This window comes from Scyliorhinus torazame, chromosome 3, assembly GCF_047496885.1.
Source record: "Scyliorhinus torazame isolate Kashiwa2021f chromosome 3, sScyTor2.1, whole genome shotgun sequence".
Classification (NCBI taxonomy): Eukaryota; Metazoa; Chordata; class Chondrichthyes; order Carcharhiniformes; family Scyliorhinidae; genus Scyliorhinus; species Scyliorhinus torazame.
This window is the reverse complement of record NC_092709.1, coordinates 154,334,658-154,358,921: the sequence shown is the minus strand read 5'-3', so window position 1 is coordinate 154,358,921 and position 24,264 is coordinate 154,334,658. Positions and strand designations below refer to the sequence as shown.

General features: G+C 50.9%; 1 protein-coding gene across 1 annotated transcript in view; it reads right to left on the bottom strand.

Moving 5' to 3' along the window:
• LOC140408762 (ADP-ribosyl cyclase/cyclic ADP-ribose hydrolase 2-like) overlaps positions 1-24,264 on the bottom strand; it is a 66,016-nt gene that overhangs the window by 14,118 nt on the left and 27,634 nt on the right. Inside the window, exons 4-7 of the mRNA XM_072496408.1 lie at positions 20,232-20,367; positions 10,884-10,966; positions 6,413-6,489; positions 1,496-1,588 (exon numbers count right to left, since the gene is read on the bottom strand). Of these exons, the coding sequence (XP_072352509.1) occupies positions 1,496-1,588; positions 6,413-6,489; positions 10,884-10,966; positions 20,232-20,367 (389 nt within the window). The remainder of the gene's footprint in view (positions 1-1,495; positions 1,589-6,412; positions 6,490-10,883; positions 10,967-20,231; positions 20,368-24,264) is intronic.

Genomic DNA, 24,264 nt, shown 5'->3' with positions numbered 1-24,264 from the left:
CTCTGTTCACTAATGCTATCTTGAATGAGACCTAACCCTTCTGACTCAGAGGTGGCAATACTACCACTGTTTCAATGGTAACGTGATACTTTGTTGGGTGCCAACTCAGTATTTGGAGACCAGGGCCATAATTTTATGCTATTACCCCGGAGCAGGTTGGCAATCAGGGTGAGGGGTAGGAGGAAACATTAAAAGTGGGTACCATGGCAATGTTCGCATAAGCATTGTCTACCTACCGCTGCTCGGATTTTATCTGCCTGTAGGGGAGGAGAGGAAGAGAGAGGAGATGGAGCGAGGCAGTGGGTGGTCCACTCGCACAGAGCCAATTAATGGCCATTTAAGGGCCTTCTTCCACCGGCGTTGGACTTTTACCTGCAAAGGTGAATACCAGGGCATTTGGTGGCCTTGTTGCTGGTTTGGGGTTGCCTCCTGTTCAGCCCTCCTATGCGCAATGGAAGCCCACCAAAATAATCCTCCCATCCCATTTCTGCCCCACCCCCACTGCCTTGATGCACCTCACCACTGCCACACCGCTTTACGTTCAGATCCATAGTGTTCCTTTGTTGGGCCTCTGCAGTGGCCACCACTTTCAGTAGTGCTGCTTAGACTGGAGAGCTGCCGGATATTTGAAGCAGCACCAGAAGGCGGGGCCTCCTCTCTGATGGGGGCGGGAGTGTTGCCCTGATTCACTTGATGGCCTGATGACTGTTAAATTACTATGGGTTTTTCTGACCAAGTGAATACAATCTGGACATTAACATTTTAGCAGGGACCACCACCTTCTTGTAAAATCCTGGCCTGTATCCTAGTTGCCACTCACTGGGACTCCCTCCATTAGGACTTGAACCCTTCACCTTCTGATTCAGAGATGAAAAAGCCACTAGCACTTCAAACGCTCACTCCACCCTCAACGATATTAAATTGATGCTATTAATGATCAAATTGATTATGATGGAAATAGTCATGGAAAATTAAGTATAAGATTTCATTTATCACATTTTCTTTCCTCACTTTCCTTTTCGGAGTCTCAGTGCAATTTATACCACCTTTGGCTGAGAAGACAAGTTGGCACCCTGATCTAAAGCCTTTTTCAATCCAGATGTGTTATGTCTTTGACAAAGAGTGATCGGACTTGAAACGTTAGCTCTTTTCTCTCCCTATCGATGTTGCCAGACTTGCTGAGATTTTCCAGCATTTTCTCTTTCGTGTGTTATGTCTCTGCAAGCAATATGATCGCAAACAAATGCCATTTTCCTTTCAATGTTCCTTCTTCTTTTAAATAAATGCCCATCCTCCTCACCGAACCTCTCCACAATCGCACAGGTACAGGCTAGTATCAATCAGCTGAGGGAATCCTCATGCTTCCACACAATGACATGCCAGGTTGGAAGCTTTACCACTCCACAATGCAGCAACAGAGATGGCAAAAAATATTATTATTATGCAGTAAAACTCACAGTATGTATGCAATGAAAATGAAAATGAAAAATCTCACTTATCAGGCCCATCAACATTGTCCATGATCCAGAGGTGAATGGAGGTAACCCGTTTGCTGTCTAATTTTCCAAGTTCTATTTCACTAAAAATGCTAGCAAAAGGAAAGAAAGTCAGACTGCATCAGTGTTTTATAAAGTGGCAGGATCATCTCACATCTTTGGCTCAATATTGTACCGCGTAAACAAGCTAATCCAGTTTGTTTTATTTATTGCTACCGAGCATAATTGCAATAGGTTAATAAATTGTCAATCAAGACCTCCAGATTTTAATTTTGTTTCCATTTGAGTAATAGTCCCTTCCGACAATTCTGTCCCCTTGTGATGGAGCACTTTGTATTTCCCTATGTTGAATGTCATCTGTCACCTGTCTGTTTAATTCTCAAGAATATTCAAATCCTCTTGTAGCATATCAGTAATACATTTATGTAGCGCCTATTGGTAATAAAAATGTCTCAAAATGCTTCAAAGGAGAATGAAGTTTACCATTGAGCCTCATAAGGGGATATTAGGTCAAATGATCAACAACTTGGTCAAAGAGGTAGATTTGAAGGAGTGTCGCAAAAGGAAGAAATGAAAGGGAGATAGAGAGGCAGTGAGGTGCAGGGGCATTGAGCGGGATTCTCCGACCCCCCGCCGGGTCGGAGAATTCCCGAGGGGTGGCGCGAATCCTGCCCCGCCGCCCCGACGCCATATTCTCCGGCGCCGTTTTTCAGGCGGGGTTGGGACTCACGCCACGCCGGTCAAGGGCAGTTGGCAAGGCCCCCCCCGGCGATTCTCCGGCTCCGATGGGCCGAGCGGCCGTCCGTTTTTGGCCAGTCTTGCCGGCGTGGGTTACGCATGGTTCCACACGGCGGACCTGGCAGGTAAGTCGGCAAACGCGGTCCTCGGGGGGGGGGAGGGGGGGGGGGGGGGGGGGGGCGCGGAGGGGATCCGATCCCGGGGGGGGGCCCGCGGTGGTCTGCCCGCGATTGGGGCCCACCGATCTGCGGGCGGGCCTGATCTGTGGGGGCAATTCTTCCTGCCGCGCCGGCCCTGTAGGGCTCTGCCATGGCCGGCACGGAGAAGAGAACCCCCCGCGCATACGGCAAAATACGACGGTCTGTCTGCGCATGCGCGGAATAACACTGGCGGATCCACGTATGTGCGAGATCGTGACGGCCGTTCCGCGCATGCGCAAACTCGCGCAGTCCCTTCACCGTGGGCTGGAGCGGCGCCAACCCCTCTGGCGTCCACCTAGCCCCCGAGACACCTTGGGGGCCTGTTGACGCCGGAGTCATTGGCGCCCGTTTTCCCGCCGGTGTGGGGACTTAGTACTCGGAAGGGAGAATCCCAGCCATTATTTCACAGCTTGGCACCCAGTAGACTGAACCAACTGAAGGCACGACCACCAACGGTGGAGCAATTAAAAAGCAAGAGTATTCAAGAGGCCTGAATTAGAGAAGGGCAGATAGCTCAAGAGGATGTGGCCGTCTTGTGGTGCAGTGGTAGTGTCCATACCTCTGGGCCAGATGTTCCTGGTTCAAATCCCACACCAAAACTTGCTGTCAACAGAAGGAACACTCAGGATGTGATAATTAGCCTGGGATTCCTTCCACCACCTCCCCACTATTCGCAAAGGGAAAAAGCGCGAAGATAGTTTGAAACAAATCTGAGGTTTGGAGGAGATTATAAAAAGTAGGGAAGCCAAGGCCATGGAGTGATATGAAAACAAGGATGAGAATTTTAAGATCAAGACAGCGTTCAATCGGGTGCCAATGTAGCTCAGTGAGCACAAGAGTGAAAAGTGAATGGTGAAAAGGATTTGGTTTGAGTTAAGACACAGGCAAGCAAGCAGAGTTTTAGATGACCTCAAGTTTTCAGGAGGGTAGAATGTGGGAGAGCAGCTTGGAGTGTACGGATTAGGAGCAAGAGTAGGCCACTTGTCCTTTCGAGCCGGTTCTGCCATTGAGTAAGATCATAGCTGCCCTGATTATAACCCCTACCCCACATTCCTGCCTACACCTGATAACATTTCACCCCCTATTAATCAAAACTTTATCCAGCTTGGATTTTAAAATATTTATTAATTAAAGAGTTTGTTTCCACTGCCTTTTAGTAATCTTTATTAGTGTCACATGTAAGCATCCACTGCAATGAAGTTACTGTGAAAATCCCCCAGTCGCCACACTCCACAGAGTGGGTACACAGAGGCAGAATTCAGAATGTCCAATTCACCTGACAAGCATGTCATTCAGGACTTGTGGGAGGAAACTGGAGCACCCGGAGGAAACCCACGCAGATACCGGGAGAACGTGCAGACTCTGCACAGACAGCGACCCAAGCAAGAATCAAACCTGGGGGCAGCTAGCACTGCTGCCTCACAGCACTGAGGTCCCAGATTCGATCCTGGCCCCAGTCACTGTGCTTGTGGAGTTTGCACATTCTCCCCGTGACTGCGTGGGTTTCACCCCCACAACCCAAAGATTTGCTGGTTAGGTGGATTGGCCACGCTAAATTGCCCCTTAATTGGAAAAGAATGAATTGGATACTCTAAATTTTAAAAAAAAGAATCAAACCTGGGACCTTGGCGCTGTGAAGCAACAGTGCTAACCACTGTGCCACCATGCCATTTAGGTAGGGAGGAAGGGAGCTCCAAATACTCATGACCCTCGAGAAAATTTCTTCTCACCTCTGTCTTAAATGAGTGACCCTTAGTTCTAGATTCTCCCACAAGAGGAAACATCCTCTCCACATCCACAGGCAGGAATATTTGAGTGAAGAGGTAATGTAGGCATGAATGAGGATTTCAGCAGCAGATGAGCTGAGAAAATGTCTAGTCGGGCAATGTTATGGAGATAGAAATAGGCAGTCCTGGTGAGGCCACGAGCATGACATCAGAATCTTGGGGAGGCATGGGCGTAGTGGTATTGTCACTGGACTAATAATCCAGAGACCCAGGGTAATGCTCTGGGGACCCAGGTTCAAATGCCACCAGGGCAGATGGTGGAATCTGAATTCAATAAAAAAATCTGGAATTAAAAAAAAAAGTCAAATTATCACCATGGAACCAATGTTGATTGTTGTAAATACCCATCTGGTTCACTAAAGTCCTTTCGGGAAGGAGGTCTGTCATCCTTACCTAGTCTGGCCTACATGTCCAGACCCACAACAATGCGGTTGACTCTTAAATGCCCTCAGGGGTGGGTAATAAATGCTGGCCCAACCAGCGACACCCGTATCCCATGAATGAATAAAGGGAAAAAATATGTCTCAGGGTCTAATATGGCACCAAGGTTGTGAACAGACTGGCTTAAGCACAGGGTGTTGTCAGGAAAAGGGATGGAGTGGATAGCTGGGGACCGGAATTTGGAGTGGGGACTGAAGGTGATGGCTTAAGTTTTCCCAATATGTAATTCCTGCTCATCCATATATCAGATGTCAGATAAGCAGTCTGCTAGTTTAGCAATAGTGGAGAAAGATGATGGTGAGGTATCGCTGGGTGGAATCAGTGTACATGCTTTTGGATAATGTCGCTGAGAGGCAGCATGTAGATGAGAAACAGGAGGGGACCAAATATAGACCCTTGGAGGACATAAGAGGTAATGGAATGGGATCAGGAAGATAAGCCAATGCAATGGATTATCCTACTAAGTTGCAGGCTACCATTCCTTTTGCATCATCTGAAAATGTACCCATATTTTTGTAACTCCTTGCTCCAGATCACTTATGAGAATATTAAACAAAGAATGTTTTAAATGTACCCCTATGATGGTTATTTGTAACAGTCTTCCAAGTGTCATTACTTCTGCGTTCTATTGGTCAACTAATTATCTATTCAGTGTCAAATATTTCCATCAGTTCCCACATCCGTTATTTTGAGTACTAGTTTTTCTGGAACAACTGCATCAAAGACCTTTCCTCAATCCAAGGCCAACAGGTTGTTTCAGCCATGACCCTTCATGAACCAGCCCTTTAGTCATGTCATGTTTTCCAGCATATATAAATTATAAATAAATGGCAGTAATTTCTATGTCAGGTCATCCATTGCCATTACCTCTTGCCTATTTCTCATCTACATGTTGCCTCTCAGCGACATTATCCAAAACCTTCCTGGGAGACCTGCGGGAAACCTCAGAAAATTTCTACCTCTATAATTTCTGTGAAGTTTCCATCAAACGCCCACTGAAGTTCACAGAAATTCTACCTTGTGACAGTTAAAAGACATGGGGCAGGAATTTCTGTTTATTGAACTCAGTGTCAACTCAGGCCATAAACTGCCCATGAGCTCCACTGCCAGCTTATCACACCAGACCTTTTGAAACTTATTGAAAAAAGTGCTGGAGGCAGATCCCACAATGTCACACTGATGGGGTGGACTCTGACTGAGTCCGCCTGCTGGCAATGTCAACCTTCCAGAGAGTTGGGGTGTCTTTTTTAAAGAGTGCCCCAACCTAAGAAAAACAATAAAAACCAGGATTCCCCACAGACATGGAGCACCACCCCCCTCCCCTACACGTGGAGCACCTCCATCACGGACCTTCCCAAAGTAAGCCCATCCCCGCACTGGCCCCTGGGTGCTGTACCCGTGCATGTCCCTCAGCCCCGCAGGGGCTATACTTACTACACTTCCCCGGCAGATTCTCTGCACCAGGTTCCCACAGGTCCAGACCTGTTCTAAACCCTTCCAATGTGACACCACTTTAATGGGGGGGGGGGGATCTGACTGCAAGGGTGCAGCAGGGAAGCCCACTACTGATAGTCCATCACACCACTGATTTGCGGGGCACGGGACACAAAGCAAACAGGAAATACGGTTGGCATGAAAGCCGTTTGGGGACTCCAGTCAGATTCTCCGCCCCCACAGGCTTTCTCTCCCATCGAAAACGGGGGCGGATGATCCCAGCCCTTTAGTCATGTTGATGCCATTATTGCTGTACCTGTTATTCCTGAAAGCATCGGTACGAGCAGATCCATTCAGCATCACCGTGACTTCTCCACGGGCCTTCATTGCATACTGTGAAATGCACAGACAATTAGTTATCTACCAGCTAAGTTCAATAATAAGGATAGGTGTTTGCTACACTGGAACAAAACTGATGTGGGCTCAGTGGGTGGGAGAGGGAGCGGGTTGGAGGGGTGGATAACCCTGACTTCACTCTGAAGCTGCATATTCTAGCTCTATTTAAATCCAACATGAACATAGTCACTGAAGCAGTTTCAACTCAAATGTGTAGAAAAAAGCAAAAGAGAATTTAGCAGAAGGTTGGTTTAGGCCACTGGTCTCTGTGAAGCTCGCGCACAGATGGTAAAACAGAAACATTAAAAATTGCCATTTAGTATGTAACGAATGGATCAAACCAAATGATGCACAGGTTGACTTTGCAATTTCACCATAATGAAAGAGAGAAAGAAACCCTCTTTGTGAATAATGCATTATCCGTGGCCCTATAAAGGAGATAGGGAGAGCATCAAATTGAATAAGACACTGCAAAGATTAGTGGTGGGTCAGAAGATTAGCTGGGGCTGTTTAGCACAGGGCTAAATCGCTGGCTTTGAAAGCAGACCAAGGCAGGCCAGCAGCACAGTTCAATTCCCGTATCAGCCTCCCTGAACAGGCGACTAGGGGCTTTTCACAGTAACTTCATTTGAAGCCTACTTGTGACAATAAGCGATTTTCATTTTTCATTTCATTTCATTAGCCAAATTTTAAGAACCAGCAAAGAATGATTAAAACAATAATAAAGAGGGAGGGAGGAGAGTGTGAAAGAAAGCTAGCTGATAGTATAAAAGCACATACCGTATGGTAGGCTGGTAAGAAGTCACATGGGATCAGAGGAGAGCTGGCAAGTTGGATACAGAACTTACTTGAGCATAGAAGACAGAGGGTAGCAGTAGAAGGGCGCTTTTCTAAATGGAAGGCTGTGACTAGCAGCGTTCCACAGGGATCAGTTCTGGAGCCTTTGTAAGTTCGCAGACGACACAAAAAGTGGTAGCATTACGGATAGTGAAGAGGATTGTCAGAGGATACAGCAGGATATAAGCTGGTTGAAGTCCTGGGCGGAGAATGGCAGATGGAGTTTAATCCGGGCATGTGTGAGGTAATGCACTTTGGAAGGTCCAATGCATGTAGGAATTACACAACAAATGATAGAACTCTTGCGAGTATTGACAGGCAGAGAGATCTGGGCGTGCGTGTCCACCGATCACTGAAAGTGGCAACGCATGTGGATAAAATGGTCAAGAAGGCATATGGCATGCTGGCTTTCATCAGTCGGGGCAGTGAATATAAAAATTGGCAAGTCATGTTGTAACTCTACAGTACCTTAGTTAGGCCTCATTTGGAATACTGTGCACAATTCTGGTTGCCACACTACCAGAAGGATGTGGATGCTTTGGAGAGGATACGGAAGCGGTTTACTATGATGTTGCCTGCTATGGAGAGCATTAGCTATGAGGAGAGGTTAGATAAACTCGGTCTGTTCTCACTGCAATAATGGAGGTTGAGAGGTGACCTGATAGAGGTCCACAAGATTATGAGTGGCATGGACAGAGTGGATAGTCAGATACTCTTTCCTAGGATAGGAGAGTCAAGTACTAGGGGACATAGGTTTAAAGTGGGTGGGGAAAAGTTCAGAACAGATGTGCGAGGCAAGTTTTTTTACACAGAGGGTGGTAAATATATGGAACGTGCTGCCTGGGGAGGTGGTGGGAGCAGGGAGGATAGCGGCATTTAAGGGGCATCTAGACAAATATATAAATAGGGTGGGAATGGAAGGATACGGACTCCGTAAGTGCGTACGGTTTTAGTTTCGGCAGGGACCATGGTCCATGCAGGTTTGGAGGGCCGAAGGGCCTGTTCCTGTGCTGTATTGTTCTTTGTTCTTTGTTCAGATAGTAAGAGTTGCTACAATTGTTTAAAATGAAAAAGAGTAACTCTAGGGAGTAAATCTAGGGAATTGATGATGGAAAATAAAGAAATGGCAGAGGCGTTGAACAGGCATTTTGCCTCTGTATTCGCTGTGGAAGACTTGAACTTCAAAGGGTGAATGGGAGGGAGGAACTTAAAACAATCGCCGTTACCAAGGAGAAGTGGCTGGAAGACTATTAGACATAAAGGCTGACAAGTCCCTAGGGCTAGATGCCTTGCATCCTAGGGTCTTAAAAGATAATAGATACATTTGCGGTAATCTTAGAAAGTGTCCCATTGGAAAATAGCAAATGTAACACCTTTACTCAAGGAAGAGGGAGTAGAAATGAGATAGAATGCAGGAAACTGCAAGCTAGTTAGCCTAACATCACTCAGAGGGAACTTGCTAGACTCCATTATCAAGAAGGTTATAGCAGGGTACTTCAAAATCTTAATTTAATCTAGCAGAATGAACACAGTTTAGTGAAAAGAGAAATTGTGTTTAACTAATTTATTAGCGTCCTTTGAGGAAGTAATGAACAAGATGGATAAAGGAGAACCTGTAGATATGGTGTACCTGGACCTCCAGAAAAACATTCAAAGGTGACTACACAAAATAAGATTACATGCTGCAAAGGGTAACATATTAGTATTGTGTGACAATTGCAAAATTTATAGACATATTGGATTCAAAACATTTGGCAATTTAAGGGTAAAAGCCTGGGTTAGAGAGTGTTTCACTAAAGTGGTTATGTTTTTAAAATAATCTTGTACATTCTCCCTGTGTCTGCATGGGTTTCCTCCGGGTGGTCCGGTTTCTTCCCACAGTCCAAAGATGTGCAGGTTCGGTGGATTAGCTATGCTAAATTGCCCCTTAGTGTATAAAACGATTAGGCGTGATGCTCTTTCAGAAGGAGTGGCGGGGTGGGAGTGGGGGGTGGCGAGCATGGCGTGTGTGAAGAAAACATACCAGGCTGTGTCTTTCAGAGAGTCGGTGCAGACTCTATGGCCGAATGACCTCCTTTTGCACTGTAGGGATTCTATCATTCTGTAATTGGATAGTTTCCAGTTGGCAAGCTGTAACATATGGAGTGTCACAAGGATCAGAGCTGGGGCCTCAACCCTTTGCAATCTGTGTCAATGATTTGGCTGAGGGATCGAATGTATGGTAGCTAAATTTGCTGAGGACACCAAAATAGCTAGGAATGTAAGTTGTCGAGAGGAGGTAGAGAATCTGTAAAGGTATAGACAGGTTCAGTGAGTGGGCAAAAATTTGGCACATGGCGTATAATGTGCGAAAATATGATGTGTCCACTTTGGCTGGAATAGAAAAACAGAAAAACTATTTAAATGGAGAGAGATTGCAGAACTCATTTGTATAAGAGGGATCTATGTATCCTGGTACACTAAGTCACAAAACATGTTGGTATTCCAAGTGTTTAGGAAGACAAATTTAAATATTGACATTTATTGCAAGGGGAATGGAATATACAAGTAGGGAGATTTAACTGAAACTGTAGAGGGCATTGGTAAGACGATTGGTGAGGAACATGTACAGTTTTTTTGGTCTCCTTATTTGAAAAAAATATATAATTGTGTTAGAAACTGTTCAGAGAAGGTTCACTCAACTCATCCTTGGGATGAAGGAAAGGTTAAACAGGTTGGGCCTATGCCCATTGGAGCCGAGAAGAATGAAGGGTTCTTATCTTATTGAAACATAGAAGATCCTGAGAGGATTTGATAGGGTAGATACCAGGCGGATAGTTTCACCTGTGGGGGATACTAAACTAGGTGGCACAGTTTAAAAATGAGAGATCTACCATTTAAGACAGAGATGAGGAGAATGCTTTCTCTCAGAGGGTCTGTAGTATGTAGAGAGCTCTTCCCCAAAAGCAGTGGGACTGGGTCATTGTATTTTATTTGCAGAATGAATCAGATGGCAAAGTGGAATTGAGATCAGTTATGATCTTATTGCCTGCTGAAGTAGGCTCGAAGGGCTGAATGGCCTACTCCTAATCTTAAATCCTGTGTTCCTTTGAATAATTGTATCATGTTTCACAAAATATTTGTTCTCTCAATTTCTCATCTTAAGGACTTTCTCAGCCACAAAGCATTCCTCAGCTGAGAGGCAGGTGACAGGTTCCCAGTCTTCTTTCGCTCATGCCACTCAATGATCAGCCATTAGCTGGGTGCATGATTATTACCCCATGGTGACGGCCCTTTTACTTTTCCCTTCCTTGTCGTTTTGGGGGGGGGGGGGGGGGGGCGGGGGGGTTGTGGCGAGCGTGACGTGTGTGAAGGAAACATACCAGGATGTGTCCAGACAAATGACAATCTAGGTGCAGGTGACAGACTCTGGAGCGTGGGGTTTGAGGATGTAAATTGCAAATGTTGCTGAAGCACATATTGCCAGAGTTTGAACTAAAAGCTTCTGCTCCAATGTTATTGATCTGGACCAACACATTACCCTTTCAGGATTGCTTCAGAGATGGAACACTTACACTTTCAGATGCTGCTCTCCAAAATGAATGCATTGCATTGTTTACACAATCATTCCATTCAGGACATGCTTCAAAATTAGGGTCTGTAACAAATTAATCATTTACAAATCAAATTATTGTGTCATGTTTATGTTTCAATTTGTAAGGTATGAGAGTTTCTCATTTAAAAGTCAGAAAAACAACTATTATAAATTATACACTTAGCATTTTTTTCATAAATAGTGAACTGTAAATGCACCATGGGCCTCATTTGAACTATTTTATATGGATCTCTCAGGCTGAATCTTCTACTGGGTGTGGAGACGGGTTTTGGTGAGCAAATGGCTATACTTCGTTTTTTTTTTAAGAAATCCGATTTTCCTCTGCATTCCCGAACCTGCAACATTTTCCACTGCCCCAGGTTCAATTTAAATCCGGACTAAAATCGGATTTAAAAAAAAATGCCAATGCATTGCTGGTCAAGCCAGCATTCATTGCCCATGAAGATTTGGTGGTGAGCTGCCTTCTTGAACCTCTGCAGTCCATGTGTTGTAGTTATATCCACAGTACTGTTATGAAGGGAGGATCCAGCATCTTGACCCAGCAACAGTGAATGAATGGCATATGGGTGGTCAGAATGGTGGGTGACTTGGAGGGGAACATGCGGTGATGGTGTTGTCATACATCGGCTGCCCTTGTCCTTCTAGGTCGTATAGGTCATGGGTTTGGAAGGTGCTGTCAAAGGAGCCTGTGAGTTTCTACAGTGCATCTTATAGATGTAGACACGGCTACCACCGTGCATCAGTGGTGGAGGGAGTGAATGTTTATTGGGATGGACGGGGTGTCAATCAAGCGGGCTGCTTTGTCCTGGAGGACTTGGCAGAAAGGAGAATGACATTTTTCAGTGCCTGGTCTGCTAATGTAACTTTTTGAGAATGATTACTTAGTAGGTGACTCTTCGGCTGAAGTTAGGAATGTTTTCTCTGACACAGTTAAAATGCACCCATTCAAAATATTAGAAATTACAATTTTTAAAAAAAAGCAATGATTGAATCAGCAGTCTGGGTTTATATGTTACAAAATGATTCATTAAGCCACCGGATTCATCCAGTCCTGTTGAATGTCAATGGATGTTGTGCTGGCCCGCTGCCTCCCCGCCTTGACCCCACCATGGCAGGGCTGGAAGATCTCAGCCAGTGTAAATGTTGTGAGATTTGCACTTCCCCATTCAAGAGCCTTTATCACAACAGCACTGCTGCTTCACAGCGCCAGGAACCCGGGTGACTGTGTGGAGTTTGCACGTTCTCCCAGTGGCTGCGTGAGTTTCCTCCGGGTGCTTCCGTTTCCTCCTACAGTCCAAAGATGTGCAGGTTAGGTGGATTAGCCGTGCTAAATTGCCCCTTAGTTTCCAAATGTTAGGTGGGGGTTACGGGGAAAGGGTGGGGGGGGGGGAGGCCTAGTTTGAAGTGCTCTTTTGGAGAGTCGGTGAGGACTCGATGGGCCCAATGGCCTCCTTCTGCACTGTAGGAATTCTATGATATTATGGATTGATACCTGGGGCAGGATTCTCCGAAAACTGGCTCGATGGCCGGGACCCGCGGCGCGGATCACTCCGGCATCGGGCCCCCCCAAACAACGGAAATTCTCCAGCCCCGAATGGGCTAGCAGCGGCATGACGACATTCGCGATGGCGTCATCCGACATGGAAGGTGATGCCGTGTGGCGTCATTGACGCCGCGCGGCGTGACGGCTCAAAAGACGCGCCCCCCACCACCCCGGAAGACCCGACAAAATGGCCGCCTGCCGCGCAGCCCCGGGGTTCCAGGACCGCGACAGTGAGGCGCTCCTGGACGCAGTGGAGGAGAGGAGGGAGTTCCTGTACACCGGACACGGCCGCAGGGTCGCCCCACGCCTCAGCCGGCGTCTGTGGAGGGAGGTGGCAGAGGCCGTCAGCGTGTGGCTCTGACACCACGGACAGGCACCCAGTGCCACAAGAAGGTGAACGGTGAACAACCTCGTCAGGGCAGCCAGGGTGAGACCCCCCCCCCCCCCTCCTCCCTGCCTGATGTGCGGCACACCCCCAGGTGAAACCAACCCTAACCCTAACCTCTGCACTATACACGCAACCGATGGCGTGCATTCATATACCTGTCTAATACTGTTGCCCTTTACCCCTGTCACCCACCCGCCCCCCACAGGAGAAGCGCGCACACAACAATAAGGAGCCTGAGAGGACTGGAGGGGGCCCAGCTGATGAGAGGCCACTCACCGTACATGAGGAATGGGCCCTGGGACTGGCTGGCGGACCTGAGGACCGGGAGGTTGCCGATGCAGAGGTCGGGGGCCCACCAGCAAGTGAGCCACCGACAGCCCGTCCCCATATCCCCCCGTCCCCATATCCCCCCTCCCCCATATCCCCCCTCCCCCATATCCCCCCTCCCCCATATCCCCTATATCCCCCCTCCGCTATATCCCCCCTCCGCTATATCCCCCTCCGCTATATCCCCCCTCCGCTATATCCCCCCTCCCCCATATCACCTGATCACTGCCTGCGTGTCTAACCATGCATGCTTAATTGTGTATTGCGGGAGCAAACGTCGAGGCACCCATCCCCGTAGATGCCGACCGCCCGCAGGATGCCCTAGGGCGACCACGGGATACGGAGAGACCCGGACCCTCTGGCACGCGACGCCTGCAAAATGCCCCAGGGCGACCATGGGATACGGAGAGACCCGGACCCTCTGGCACGCGACGCCCGCAGGATGCCCCACGGCGACCATGGGAGACAAAGAGACCTGGAGCAATAGGGAGACGACGCCCCCGTCTCATGCGGGTGCAGCAAAGCAGGCGTGTGCCACCCAGCGACGAGGGGGGCAGCCACAGGCCCCCGTCGCAGCCGAGCCACGAAACCACTACCCAGGACAGCCCTACCCAGGAGACCCCTACCAGGGCTCCCCTACCCAGGAAACCGAAATACAGGACAGTGACACAGAGTGGATGGGTGGAGACGAACCGCCACCCCAAAGTACCATGGACTCAGAGTGGGACGAAGAGCACGACACAACGCCACTGCTGTCTCCAACACCTTCCACCATCGCAGAGACACTCACCTCGGTTGGGCACTTTAGTGATGAGGCGTCTGGTACACTCACTGGTGCGCACAACACAGCCGTCCCGGTACAGCAGGTGGAGGTAGGAGCAGCAGAGGGGCCGGGCGGTCGGAGGCCATCCTAGCACAAGCAAACATCTGCCGCCCAGATGGATCCCGGGTTCCTGGAGTTACCACACCCACACATAACCCCGATGCAACCACCGAACCTGGACGAGCGAAGAGGGTGACGGTCGACTTGCAGCGGCTGCAGTCGCAGGTGGAGGAGTGCACCCGCGTCCAGGAGCTGGGAGTGGTGCCGGTCATACGTGCCACCCAGGCCGACACCACACGGGTGGCGTCCACGGTGGAGGCAATGGGTGTGACGGTGTCAGACATGGGGAGCGGTTTGCGAGGCCTGGGGCTTTCCGTGCAGGCGGCGTCTGTGGCCCAGGAAATGGCTGCCCTCTCACAAGAGGCCATGAGCCAGCGCCAGCGGCAGATGGCAGAGGCACTGAACGCTGTGGCCCTGTCTCAGCACGCCATAGCCCAGTCTCAGCAGGCCATAGCCCAGTCTCAGCAGGCCATGGCCCAGTCTCAGCAGGCCATAGCCCAGTCTCTGCAGGCCATGGCCCAGTCTCAGCAGGCCATCGCTGAGGGCATCGGCGCCATTGCCCATGTGCTAGTCGGCGTCGCACAGTCACAGACAGGGATGGCCAACTCCCTGAGCTCCATGGCTGCAAACCTGCAGACCCTTGTCGATACCAGCAGGGGCCTCCAGGACTGGCAGCGCCAGGTGTCGGAGGGGCATCGGATGGCCGGTCCGTTCGCACCCCCGACACATGTAGAGGCCTGGGGGCCATTGGGCACCCCAAGGGAGGAGGAGTTGCTGGCGCCCGTCCCTGGTCCCCCTGTAGGGGAGGTCCAGGAACACTGCAGCACCTCGGATTCCCCCCTTCCGTCCCAGGTGCATCGGGTGGGCAACGGGCAGGACAGGCTGGCAGCTCGCCATCCCAGTCGCTCGGGCCGCAGCCTGGCCCATCTAAGCCAGGACGCCCCAGGAAACGGCCGCCAAAGGGATTCCGAGTCAGAGGGCAGGAATCACAGGAGTCCACCTCCAGTTCTGCTGTACCGTCTGGGGAACCACACATGCATAGTCAAAGGGCCCGTAAGGCCAAACAATTAGACACTGAGTAAGTTGGCATGGGTGCAGAGGACAGACGAGTTTAAGGGGCTAGGGCACATGCATGAACTCCTTTGGTTATTAAAGTCAATGTTACACCTACAGAAGCTGCCTTTGTGCTCTGTCCAAAGCGTGCGGGGGTGTCATGTACGTTGAGCACCAGTGTGTGGTCTTACGTCGGTCTCAGGTGAGTCTGCCCCCTTCCCCCTGGGCCGCCATCAACATCCCCCCAGGCAGAGGACGGGACCGTGCGCTGCAGTGTCACAGCCGCATGCAGGGATGGTCCGGGTGGATGGTGGTACTGTGGCCATGGGTCAGACATCGTCCAACGATGTGGAGCCAGGAGCTCATTGCAGGGCGGGTTGTCATCATCCTCCATGGCCTGCAATAGACACACTTCCACCGGCGCCCGTGAGAGCCCGGCCGTCGTGCCGCAGGTGGATCTGCAATGGAAGGGTGGTGTGCATGCGGGTGGGGTGGGTGTGGTTGGGGGGGTGAGGGTGCTGGGTGGGTGGATGGGTGGGGGGGGTGAGGGTGTTCGGGTGTTGCCATGATGTGTGGTATGTGGCCATACTCACTGATTCCCACGCCCCCTAGTGAGTGAAGCGGACGGCTATCAGCCTGTCCCGTGCCCGCTGGCCCAGCCGGTAACGGTGGACAGCCACCCGCCCATGTCTAGCCCATCTGTCCTCACCATTGCCCCCATCCCCCTCATCTGGGGAGGACTGCGCCTCTTCCTGCTGCTCCTCCACTCCGCCCTCCTCTGCCTGCGGCACATCGCCCCTCTGCTGGGCTATGTTGTGCAGGACGCACCACACCACAATGATGCGGCCGACCCTATCTGACGGATACTGGAGGGCGCCCCAAGAGAGGTCCAGGCACCTGAAACGCGTTTTGAGCACGCCAAAGCACCTATCACACCCCTGGTTGCTGCATGGCATCATTGTAGCTGTTCTCCGCGTCATTCTGTGGCCTCCGTATAGGCGTCATCAGCCACGACCGCAACGGGTAACTCCTGTCGCCTAGCAACCAGCCCCTCAGCCGGGGGTGGCGCCCCTCGTACATGCAGGGGATGTAAGACCGCGACATCACCTATGAGTCATGTACACTTCCTGGGTACCGGGCGCAGACGTGCAGGATAATCATGCGGTGATCGCAGACCACCTGGATGTTCATGGAATAGGTCCCCTTCCTATTGGTGAACACGGCCCTGTTATCTGCAGCTGGCCGCACGGCGACGTGCATCCCATCGATCGCGCCCTGGACCACGGGGAACCCGGCCACGACAGAAAAGCCCACGGCCCGGGCATCCTGGCTGGCCCGGTCCACAGGGAAGTGGATGTAGCGGTCCGCAATGGCATATAGGGCGTCTGTCACTGCCCGGATGCACCGGTGCACCGATGTCTGCGAGATGCCGGACAGGTCCCCACCTGGTGTCTGGAATGACCCTGTGGCATAAAAGTTCAGGGCCACCGTATCCTTGACGGATACGGGGAGAGGGTGTCCCCCCCAGTACCAGGTGTGCCAGCAGGTGCAGATGTGTGCCACGGTTTCCTGGCTCATCCGGAGTCTCCTCCTGCATTCCCGGTCCGTGAGGTCCTGGTATGACAACCGGGGCCGGTACATACGGGGCCTCCTCGGGTGCCTCCGTTGCGGTGGGGCCGCGACATCCTCCTCCCCCTCCTCGTGTTCCTCCTCCACTACATGTTCCCCTGCTCCTCCTCCTCATCCTGTCGGGCGGGTGTCCCTCTAGCCTGGGCGGCTGCCGCCTGCCCCTATGCGGCATGCTCCTCTGCGGCACCCTGCGCTGCCTCTCTGGCACGCTCCTCCTCCTCCAGGGCAACATGGAGAATAGCGGCTGCCGCCACGGCGGCCAACATCGCTGGCGGATCAGAAAACATGACGCCCTGCGGGGGGGAGGGGGGACGACATGTCATCATTGCCCGTACCCCGCCTCCCCCCAGCCAGGTGGCATGGGCTGCATGGGCGCGACTGTTGGAGGATGGCACCTGGCCAGGCGGACAATCTCCCTTGCCCTCGCACCCCCCTCCCCCCCGGCCCCGGCACTCATCCCTTCCGTCCCCGGCACTCACCCCCCTGTCCCCGGCACTCACCCCCCCATTCCCGGCACTCACCCCCCTGTCCCTGGCATTCACCCCCCCCCCGTCCCCGGCACTCACCCCCCCGTCACCGGCACTCACCCCCCCCCCCGTCCCCGGCACTCACCCCCCCATCCCCGGCACTCACCCCGCCCTTCCCCGGCACTCACCCCGCCCTTCCCCAACCGACGCACACACACCCACACACACCACTCCCCCCACACACACAGACTGCGGCCACGCCATCACCTCTCCTGCGGCCACCCCCCAGGCCGTGACCTACTTCCACGCTGGACGGCGTCAACCATCAGCACTGGTTGACGCCGTTAAAAAGGTGTTTTGATTTATGCCGACGTGCCCATCCGGCCGGGAGAATATGGGCAGCCCCGGAGTCCAGTGTCTCGCGCCCACCCCTGCCATTCTCCGAGGCGGGCGTCGTGATTGGCACCCCGCCGACTTTTCACCCTTCGGAGAATTCGGCGGGCGGCGGGGGCGAGATTTACGCCGCCCCCCAGCGATTCTCCGACCCGGCGGAGGTTCGGAGAATCCCGCCCCTGATTCTTCCAAATTAAGCCTTTTCCTGCATTCCTGATAATGGTAATAATGTTCATCAAATAAAATTGTTGAAATGATTGAAGAAGTTTCTCCAAACAAAGTAAGAATGAATTCATAGATCCTTTGCTTCCAATGGGGTGTTTCACTAAGGCTGGAGCCCCACAATCTCCTCAAATATGTATTTCCTTTGGTTCTGTCAATTATTGGGACTTGATGTCCGGCTTGATATTGAATTATCTGATCTAACTTGTGATTGCGGTGAAGATGCTACTTGCTGTCCCTGCAATCATTTACATAAAGCAGCCTAGCTGTTTTAGTTCGGACGGGCAGCATGGTCGGCGCAGGTTTGGAGGGCCGAAGGGCCTGTTCGTGTGCTGTACTTTTCTTTGTTCTTTGTAGCTCTCTGAGGGGTGGAATAGCCTGGCGTCTGTCGCCACGTAAAATGGCTGCGTCCCGATTAATCTGGCCAAAACCCAGTTTGAAATGGCTAACCAGAAAGGCTGCTGGGAAAAGCAGGTAACAAGCCACAAGCAGGCAGCTGCAGACAGTATTGCATATTTGGCTCTGGGGAAGTTGGCCCAGATTGATACTCAGGGCTATCAACAGCCCATCAACCCAGACATTTGCAGTTACATTCAGGACTTTTAGCAGCCCATCTATCCAGACATCTGCAGTTAAATTGGCTATCCCCGGGAACAATTGCAACATATTAGCAATTGAATACCGGGCCAGACCTGTCGGCGCCTGCAGTGGCCGAAACAAAGACAGGTGAACGACCACCCCCCGATCGAGGAATCGCCTCGCAATTGGACACATCGACCCCAGGGATTGGGGACAAATCCAATCACTTGGGACTCAGAGTCAAGGGCCGCCCCGGGAGGCGGGAAGCCCCTGGGCCCTATAAAAGTGAGGGGCCAAGTTCAAATCGCTCTCTCTCTCCTCTTCGCCTGCTCGAGACCTTCGCAAGAACAGCAACCGGCAACTGTAAGTTTGAATCCAGCGATCGCTATCCGATAGAGACACCTAGCCACCGACCTGTAGCAGCCTTTTGAACCCCGCGGGCCAGATCCGATTGGACAAGCCATTCGTTTCCTTGACCTGGTGGGCTCTTCCTAAGTTAAGTATTGGCCAGTAGTGATAGGTTTATTATATAGATAGTAGGATTAGTGTATAAACATTGCTTGTTGTATATAATAAATGACCGTTGATTTCAATCTTACTAAGCGGTGTGCTGACTTATTAATCATAACTTGAACTTGAACCACGTGGCGGTATCAAAAAGATACCTGGCGACTCGTGAGCAAAGGTGACATAATCAGAGCTAATAAACTAAGGCTAAAAAGAGCAACACGTCCCACCAAGGAGTGGTGCTCTAAACTCATTACTCTCTTTCCCTAGCCGCTCGCCCTGCTACAATTCTAATCTCCAGTTCCTTTTATCCAAGGAATCCACAGACATGAAACGGTATGGTGGACGATTAATTTTGCCATGCACCTCCAGATGGGGCTGAAGCACAAAATACCATCAGGTTCTGCTCTTGTCTACTAAAATTGGCTCACTATTCCAAGATCATAGAATGGTGAGAGCACAGGAGGAGGCCATTTGGCCCATTGTGGCTGTGCTGGCTTTGTGCACGGGCAATTCACCTAGTCCCACGTTCTTGCCTTCTCTCCATAATCCTGGACATTAATTATCTGTTGAATCCCTCAAATGAACCTGCCTTCATCACAGTCTCAAGCGATGCATCCCAGATTCTAAGCACTCACTGTGAAAATGTTTTTCCTCATGTTGCTATTACGTCTGGAATGCCAATCATTTCCCCTTCTCCCCGATCTTCTCCACTGTCCAACAACCAGTACAAGGAGCTGATGGACTTCTGTTACTAAGATTGAAATCATTGGTGATTTCTTGGGAAAACAGAGCTTCAGTTTCCAAGTGTAGGCTGATAACGTATAGTTCCATCTCACCAACACCTCGCTTAACCCCTCCACCACCATTATATTGGCAGACTGCTTGCTTTGAATGAATAGACATTTTCTCCCAACTAAATATTTGGAAGACCAATGTCATTGGGTGGGATGTTCCAGCCCTTCCATCGGAGGGATCTTCCGGTCCTGCCAAAAGCAACCCACTCACTCCCGTGGGGACTTCCCCGGCGGGTCAGCTGCTGAGCAACGTGAATGACCATTGATTTTGGAGGGACAGTAATATCCTGCCAGTGACCAATGGGGGACAGTCTCCACCGCTTGAAAACCACCCGCAGGGGGGCTGGGTGGGGGGAACTGAAAAATCCCAGCCATTGGGGGACATAAATGGTGACGTGTGCTCACAATCTTGAGTCAGCAGTAGGATCTCGTTTACCAATGAAATTCAAAAAGGCTCTGCCACAAAGGAGCCCATGAACAGGAGTCTTGAATAGCAAGTGAAAGTTATTGATTACTCACCTGGGCTGGAGAGTTTTCCACACCAATTCAGACCATCCACCATATAACCAATCAGAGTGCTCTCGAGGGGCATAACCTTTTGTATGATATCGGTGTACTGAAGGATAAGTGTTTTGGTCTGGCTCCAGAAAATTGACTAGGTAATATGAACAGTATTGATACAGTTATTGGAATTTGCAGAAAACAACATGGTTTGCACTATTAAAACATTCTACTCTGGAGTTTTCCATCTTAAATTATAATAATAATCTCTAATAATCTTTATTAGTGTCACAAGTAGGCTTACATTAACACTGCAATGAAGTTACTGTGAAAACCCCCTAGTCGCCACACTCCGGCGCCAGTTCGGGTACACTGAGGGAGAATTCAGAATGTCCAATTCATCTAACAAACTCATCTTTCGGGACTTTTGGGAGGAAACCGGAGCGCCCGGAGGAAATCCATGCAGACATGGGGAGAATGAGCAGACTCTGTCGGCACAGGCAGTGACCCAAGCCGGGAATCGAACCTGGGACCCTGGAGCTGTGAAGCAACAGTGCTAACCATTGTGCTACAGTGCCATGTTAAAAAATAAATAACAAAACTTTAAATATCATGGGCACAAGGTCGAGCAACACTTAAACTGCTCATGCACAGTCAACCCCATTCAGCTCGCAGCTATGGCATTGAGATAAGCGGACCCATGATTCGAGGATGAAGCCCTGGGAGGCCAGGAGGTTCATCCTGTTCCCCCAGGGGTCACGGAGGATAAGCCACAGGGCAACCAGTGCCGCCTGGGAAGAAGTGACAGCAGCAAGAAGGTCAACAACCTACATTAGGCTGCACGGGTGAGCTGGCACCGGACCCCCCCCCCCTTCCCCTCCCCCTCCATGGCGTGGTGCCGCCCAGCATTGTGCTGTGCCCTGGCCCACCCATTCGGCTGCCACCAACAAAACCTTCCCCCGCCCCCAGGTGAAATATCCCACTAACCCTCCTGAACCCTCAACCCCGCAGTGAACCACCCGAGCGGCTAACGATGACCTTTCTGTGTCCCTGCAGGAGAGGTTTTCCCACAACCGTCGGGCGAGGGCACCGACGGGCAGCAGGGTACCGGACATCAGAATCCTCACCACCTTCGAGGACCAGGTCCTGGAGGTTACGGGGGTGACCGAGAACAGAGTGGTCAACAACATTGAGGTCAGTGCACAATGCAGAGGTGAGGATCCACCAGGCCCTAACTGGATGAGCTGTCAAACATGAGTTGTTAATGCCATACAGACTCACCCACCCTCCCAATGAGCACATGTCCATTCACCCGCAGGACCTCCAGCCAATGGTGTCGGCCCATCTGGGGTGGTCCTCCTCCTCAATCTCTCAGGAGAATACTTCAGAGGAGAGCTCCAAGGATGCTATCATAGGTGCATCGCAACTATTATCCCTACCTCCACCAGTGCATAGACACGCACCTCGCTGGGCAACAGTAGTGGGCAGGCTTCTGGGGCACAATCTGGTGAGCACCACGCCAAAGCAGATGCACTTCAGGTAGAGGCAGGAACGCCCAGGCGAGGCAGTAGTTGGAGGTCGGCTGGATCCCAGGACCGCAGCTGGGTCCCAGTTAGATGCAGAACCTCTGGAACAGGATTACCCAGAGCTGATGCAGATGATATTCAGAGGGGAACTCAAGCATGTCCATAGCCGATTGGAGGAGTCCCAGAGGCTACGGGCATAGGAGATGGCACCGACAATGTGTGGCACCGAGGCCAACTCTGCGAGGGTGGCGATTGCAGTGGAGAGCTTGGTGCACGACCAGCTGCATCAGTGGAGGTATCCAAGGCGTGGTTCTGTCAGTGACAGCCATGGTTGAGGGGCTCGGTAGAATGTCAGACTCGCTGGGGAATATGACCCAGTATCAAGCGGACCTTGATGAAGTTCTGCGGGACATGTCTAGCTCTCAGATGGAAATAGCCGAGGCGCAGCGAAGCTTGTCCCAGTCGCAGGTGGGCATTGCCGGGGTGCTGCAGAGCATGTCCCAGTTACTGAGGAGCATCGCTGAGGGTGCAACACCGTGGTGCAGACATTGAGGAGCCACCAGGGCTGGGAGGGCTCAATCCAACTGTCCCTGCATCCCGAGGTGAACCCCAGAACCCTATGGGCACCGACCGTGAGGAGGGGATGCTCGTTGCCAATCCAGACCCATCCTATGGTGTGGCAACAGTGGCCACCAGCTCCCCGTGATCCACCCCTCTGATGATGCCGCATCTCGCAGTCAGCACCCAGCTGTGAAATGAAAATTTTTATATTCACTGCCCCGACTGATGAAAGCCAGCATGCCATATGCCTTCTTGACCATTTTATCCACATGCGTTGCCACTTTCAGTGATCGGTGGACACGCACGCCCAGATCTCTCTGCCTGTCAATACTCGCAAGAGTTCTATCATTTGTTGTGTAATTCCTACATGCATTGGACCTTCCAAAGTGCATTACCTCACACATGCCCGGATTAAACTCCATCTGCCATTCTCCGCCCAGGACTTCAACCAGCTTATATCCTGCTGTATCCTCTGACAATCCTCTTCACTATCCGTAATGCTACCAATTTTTGTGTCGTCTGCGAACTTACAAAGGCTCCAGAACTGATCCCTGTGGAACGCTGCTAGTCACAGCCTTCCATTTAGAAAAGCGCCCTTCTACTGCTACCCTCTGTCTTCTGTGCTCAATAAGTTCTGTATCCAACTTGCCAGCTCTCCTCTGATCCCATGTGACTTCTTACCAGCCTACCATGCGGTATGTGCTTTTATACTATCAGCTAGCTTTCTCTCACACTCTCCTCCCTCCCTCTTTATTATTGTTTTAATCATTCTTTGCTGGTTCTTAAAATTTGGCTAATGAAATGAAATGAAAAATGAAAATCGCTTATTGTCACAAGTAGGCTTCAAATGAAGTTACTGTGAAAAGCCCCTAGTCACCACATTCCGGCACCTGTTCGGGGAGGTTGGTACGGGAATTGAACCGTGCTGCTGGCCTGCCATGGTCTGCTTTCAAAGCCAGCAATTTAGCCCAGTGTACTAAACGAGCCCCTGAGTGTGCTAAACCAGCCCCTGCATGTGCCACCGGCAAGTGCGCCGGGGCACTCTGACCCCAGAGCCCCCAGAGAATGCCCGCCAGGAGCATTGAAGGCCACGGGACGTAATAAGCAGCAAGCAGCCTCCACCTCTGATGTGCATCCTTGGGTAACACCTAGACAGCTGTAGAGTACGTAGGGGATAAAGGAGCGAGTGTGCATTGGGGGAGGAAGAGGGGGTGATGGGAGGAGTGGGCGGCACCATCGAAAGAGTGGGGCAGTGGTGGAAACTCTTGTGAGATACATCCCGGGTGGCTGCAAGGGCTCATTGTATCGGGTCTCCACATCGGTCACCGGCCTCTGTCATTTGGCAGGTCCTAAGCGGGTACCCCTTATCTCCCAAGAGCCAACCAGCAATTCTGGGGTGGTCCTCGAAGAGGCCGGGGATATCTGACTGTCCCGGAATGTACCTGTCGTACATGCTGCCTTGGAAGGGTGCACACACGTGCATGATCTTCAGGTCGCACAAGTGCTGGATGTTCAGGGAGTGGAGCCCCCTTTCTCTTAACGTAGGGCACCCTCTGATGGCCCGGTGCGTGCCATCTATTAGCCCCTGGACAAGGGGCATCTCAGTGATGCCGGAGAATCCTGCTGCCCGGGCATCTTGTTGGGCTTGATCCATGTCAAAGTTTATATAGTTCACTGCCTTGGCAAACAGGACATCTGTGACCTGTCAGACGCACCTGTTGGCTGTAGCTTGAGTGTTAATAATAAAAGTCTCAAAATGTAAAATCTTATGTGTGATTCATTCAGCTATTAACTGGAAATTCAAATTTATTTTTTCAAGTTATCGATCTCTTTGGGGATTGTAATAAGCAGCTCATGCTCACTCATTAAATCTTTCAACATTCTTCTTTTCCAAAGAACTAATGGAATGACATTTTTCAAATAACTCATGGATTTGTGTGGGCTCAGTTGATCTCTCACCTTAA